Source organism: Oncorhynchus nerka, linkage group LG24 (assembly GCF_034236695.1).
Source record: "Oncorhynchus nerka isolate Pitt River linkage group LG24, Oner_Uvic_2.0, whole genome shotgun sequence".
In the NCBI taxonomy this organism is placed as follows: domain Eukaryota; kingdom Metazoa; phylum Chordata; class Actinopteri; order Salmoniformes; family Salmonidae; genus Oncorhynchus; species Oncorhynchus nerka.
In genome coordinates, this window is record NC_088419.1 from 97,420,651 (window position 1) to 97,425,469 (window position 4,819).

At 42.1% G+C, this 4,819-nt stretch overlaps 1 protein-coding gene across 1 annotated transcript; it reads right to left on the bottom strand.

The window, feature by feature from the left end:
• Positions 1 to 360: 360 nt before the first annotated feature.
• On the bottom strand, positions 361 to 4,575 carry LOC135564363 (basic immunoglobulin-like variable motif-containing protein). Its single transcript, XM_065009368.1, has 2 exons — positions 4,569 to 4,575; positions 361 to 2,215 (listed from the first exon to the last, which is right to left on the bottom strand). The coding sequence occupies exon 2, from the start codon at positions 2,189 to 2,191 to the stop codon at positions 1,892 to 1,894; it is 300 nt and encodes a 99-aa protein (XP_064865440.1). The 5' UTR covers positions 2,192 to 2,215; positions 4,569 to 4,575; the 3' UTR covers positions 361 to 1,891.
• Positions 4,576 to 4,819: the final 244 nt, after the last annotated feature.

A 4,819-nucleotide genomic window follows, 5' to 3' on the forward strand; every position in this document is an offset into this window, starting at 1 on the left:
TTACAACGACAGCCTACCCCCGGACGACGCCGGGCCAATTGTGCGCCGCCCTCTGGAACTCCCAATCACAGGTCAGTTGTGATACAGCCTGGGTTCGAACCAGGTACTGCAGTGACGCCTCTTGCACTGAGATGCGGTGTCTTAGACCACTGCGCCACTCGGGAGTATTGTATCGATTCAGCCTATGTATTCACGCCAGGGTAAGCCTACACGAAACACAGCCCTTATTTTAAGTGTTTCTAAAATCCCCTTTGGGAAAAATAAATAAATAAATGGCGGGGACATTTCCTTGTTTGTCCTCTAGGTTTTATGGGTATTATGACTCAAACTGTGGACTCATTATTAGTAAAATGATGACACTTTTTGATATAAATTGTTATTTATTAAGAAAAAGAAGCAAATCTAAAATCACATGGATAAATGTAAACACAAAACCACAGATGCTTGAGCAGGAGAGTTAACTGTGGCTTTAGACACAACCATGCACTCATTATCCATCGTCTCTCATGTTGGACGTCAATAACAGCACAAAGATAAATCTCTACATCTTGGTCGGTGATTAGCATCCGTTGACTTGATTTCTCAGGTATTTTCTTTGGGAAAAGAACATCTACATAGTTTCACAGGACATCACAATGTCAATTGTACCCACTGTACTGTTTGATTCACGTTTCTACAGTTAGTTTTCCTGTAGCTGGGTTTCTGAAGTCTACCATGGTTGTTTCTGTAGTTAGTTTTATTGTAGCTGGGTTTCTCAACTCTACCATATGTACATCGTTGTTTCTACTGTTAGTGTTCCTGTAGCTGGGTTTCTGAAGTCTACCATGGTTGTTTCTGTAGTTAGTGTTCCTGTAGCTGGGTTTCTGAAGTCTACCATGGTTGTTTCTGTAGTTAGTGTTCCTGTAGCTGGGTTTCTGAAGTCTACCATGGTTGTTTCTGTAGTTAGTGTTCCTGTAGCTGGGTTTCTGAAGTCTACCATGGTTGTTTCTCAACTCTACCATATGTACATCTCGGTGGAGTGCAACAACGGTGGGCGGAGTCGCTGTCAGTCGATACAAGGAAAGAGTCTGTGGTTGTATTGGATAAAGGTTTTATTAAAAAGTATGGATATCAGCAAACAAAGAAAGGCACACAGCTACAGAGGACAAACACAGGTACAAGGTAAGGAAGTAAGGAAACCAGCTACAGAGGACAAACATAGGTACAAGGTAAGGAATTAAGGAAACCAGCTACAGAGGACAAACACAGGTACAAGGTAAGGAAGTAAGAAAGGCAGCTACAGAGGACAAACATAGGTAGAAGGTAAGGAAGTAAGAAAGGCAGCTACAGAGGACAAACAGGCACAAGGTAAGGAATTAAGGAAACCAGCTACAGAGGACAAACATAGGGACACGGTAAGGGTTTATCGACGGACAGCGACTCGTTGTAGTCGTCTCCGCTCAACTCCATTGATGTGATGTGCATCGTGGAGTTGAGAAAAACTTGGCTTACAGTAGTCACTGGATTTCAGTCACATTCGCAAACTAACACACTCACTTTAAAGTGTAATATATTTTATTCTTATTATTTTATTTCTTAAATGGCTTTTAAATACAATGCTTTCAGACATTCTGATTAATAGCAGCAGTCCTCTATACATTGCTAGACGATTAAACGTAGCTTTTCACACTAAAGTGTATCAACTTGTATGTTGTACTAACTTTTCATTGCAATAATCAAGTAAAATCCTTGATGGAATCTGGATGATGCTAGACAGGGTAAAACAACACTTTCGTCTCTCTCTCTTTTTTTTTGGGGGGGGGGTGAAAAACTATTTTGAGAACGTTTGATATACTAACCAGTATATTTTAGCAGCACTAACTTCACAGCTCATTGGAATCTCATTGGAATCTCAGTCATCTGTGGTATCTTCTTCAACATCACTCTCAGGTGAGCTCCTGTGTCGGTACTCTGTGGTGTTAGGCAGCTGTTTCCAAGCTACGACCTTCTGGTTACTGGTACCTGTGCTGTTGGAGCGGCCTAGCCGGGCCAAAACCTGGTGTTTTCCTGAGGTCTTCTCGCTGTCCTCCTGGACCTCTGCTAAGCCCCCCTGGGCCCTCTCAGACCCCTGGTGGTGGAGGTCATGCCTCAGGTTCTCCAGGTTGAGGGCCCAGGGGCCTAGCTTCTGCCAGTTGACCCTCTGGAAAGCCATGATGCAGTGAAGATTCCCTCCCACCTGCCAGGAGAGGAGAGGTTCATGTCAGAAATGCGTAACAGACCCATGAATGGTACCTTCAACTTTTACATAACTATAAAAACTGAGAAGAGGAGAGGTTCACGTCAGAAATGCAGTACTCAATACTAGAGCTCTGCTACCCGAGCCCATCGGACCAACCTGACATTATTAGGGTAGAGCCCGTTAAATTTTTCATCAATAGGTACGGTACGGCAGGGCTTGGGTATCACTAGCATGGTGAAGCTGTGCCATTTGCTCGTGCTCTGCGGTACAGACATATCTGACTAAGATCATAACATGGTGCCAGATGAACTTCAACTAAATGGAAGACGGAGATATTATATTAAGGATAGAGATATTAAGGAGATGTTAAGGAAAGAGATATTAAGGAGATATTAAGGAAAGAGATATTAAGGAGATGTTAAGGAAAGAGATATTAAGGAGATATTAAGGATAGAGATATTAAGGAGATATTAAGGAAAGAGATATTAACTAGTTGCTCCTACCCTCTACTTTTTTGAACATTTTGTTAAAAATCAGAGCCAACATTTCAGTGCCCTGCTACTCAGTGCCAGGAATATGGTACGTTCATATGGTTAGAATTTGTGTATAGGGGAAACCCATGGAGGGTTTTAAAACTGGTTAAATCCTCATCCCATTGTAGCTATTACAACAACTAACATAACTATCGGAAACGCAAATGAAAACCTTTTTGGTTTTCACAGAAAATGGAAATAAATATCATTGTTCAGATCTGTAACAATTCAGCCCAGCAAGATAACAGTGAGCCGAATTAGACTAAGACCGAGCACGTTTCAACAACCACAGCATCCCCAAAAATACTGCATGTATCTTGTAAAATTTAATCCTCTTTGATTCTTTTTGAAGTGAATAGAGGGTGTTTCCTGCTTGGTTCACCAATCAGGTCAGTGTTCCATTTCATTCCGTTGGTAAGAGCTCTCTCCTGAAATTTTTCCAAGAACAAGTTAACAGCTAATGATATATACAGCAGGAGGTACGTTGATGATTTTTATCGGTTATTAGGAACGTTTGACAGTAATACCTGGAAAGTAGCATTACAAACGTGGATGACAGTGTTTTGGATGAAAGTTTATGCGTGGATGACTTTTTGAATTTAAAAAATGACGTTACGTGGATGACAGTAGGAGGTGGTGGATTTTGCGTTGGATGACACACAGTCGTGGATGACAGTATACGTGGATGACATATCTTGGGATGACAGTAGGAGGTGCGTGGATTTAAGGTGCGTGAAATAAAGACCCGTGGATGATAGTGTTTACGTGGGACATCTAGGAGTGTGGAACAAAGAAGATGGATGAAAGGTACGTGGATGACTGTTTTCTATTACGTGGATGACAGCGGTTTGTGGATGACAGCAGGAGGAAATGGATAATTATTTTGTTGACAGTCCCCTGCTGTGCTTTTCTGTTGTGGATGTGTATTGGATGCATGCTGGTTCAGATAATGTGGATGACTCATGCTGTCGCCGAAAAGCATTTTAAAAATGGATGACTTGTGTGGATGACCTGGAGTGCGTTCACAACGAGTGGATGACAGTTGCGTGGATGACAGCTGCATGTGGATGACAGTTTGGATGAACTTTTGAGTTTTAACTAATGACTATTGGATGACAGTAGGAGGTACGTGGTTGCATTTGGATGACGTAGCGCATTTGCATGACAGAGCTCTAGTGTGGGATGACAGTAGGAGCGTTCCCAGGTAGAGGTAAGTGGTTAGTAGGAGATGTTGTTTCGTGGATGATAAGTTATTGGATGACAGTAGGAGTTCGTGGTTGACTCGAGTTTGTCTGAGGTGTGTGGATGAAAAGGTAATGGATGACAGCTTGTCGTGGATGTTTCGTCACTGGATGCAGTAGCAGCCCAGTAGCGTAGCGTGGATGCAGTATGGTCACTGGTTGACAGACTCAGAGCCGTGGATGAGCAGTGTGGATGACAGTAGGTGTGTGGATGACAGTAGGAGGTGTGTGGATGCCAGTGACGTGGTTGACAGAGGAGGTGTGTAGATGAATGGATTTACGTGGTTGACAGAGGAAGTTGATTTCTGATTTCTGGTTTGGATGACAGGGAGTTATTTGACAGTAAACGTGGTTGACAGTATCAGGCCTGTTGGCAAGGGTCGTGGATGACAGTAGGAGGTGTGTGGATGCATGGATAGGGCTGAAAAATGGATGCCAGTTCTGGTTGCAGTAAGATAAAACATCCTCATCCCATAATAAAATGTAATGGGTACCCTAACAACTAACATAACTATAAACTGAAACGAAAATGAAAACCTGTTAGAAAGTAAATGCAGGGATATGAGAAGAATGTACCTTTTTGGTTTTGAAAGGCACTGAAGCCCCAGGACTAGTGGTTGTGACAGTGGTAAATATAGGCCAAGGTATTCTGGATTTTGTGTGTTGGAATCTGGAACAAAATATCAAACCACCATTTAAAAAAACATTAAAGATACAGACAGTGAAACAGCTTTTTCATCATCTAAAGAAAACGATTTCTTTATATAACAGACAAACTGGAACAAACAAAAAGGCCCCAAGCCACAATTGTAATTTTTTGTAAACAT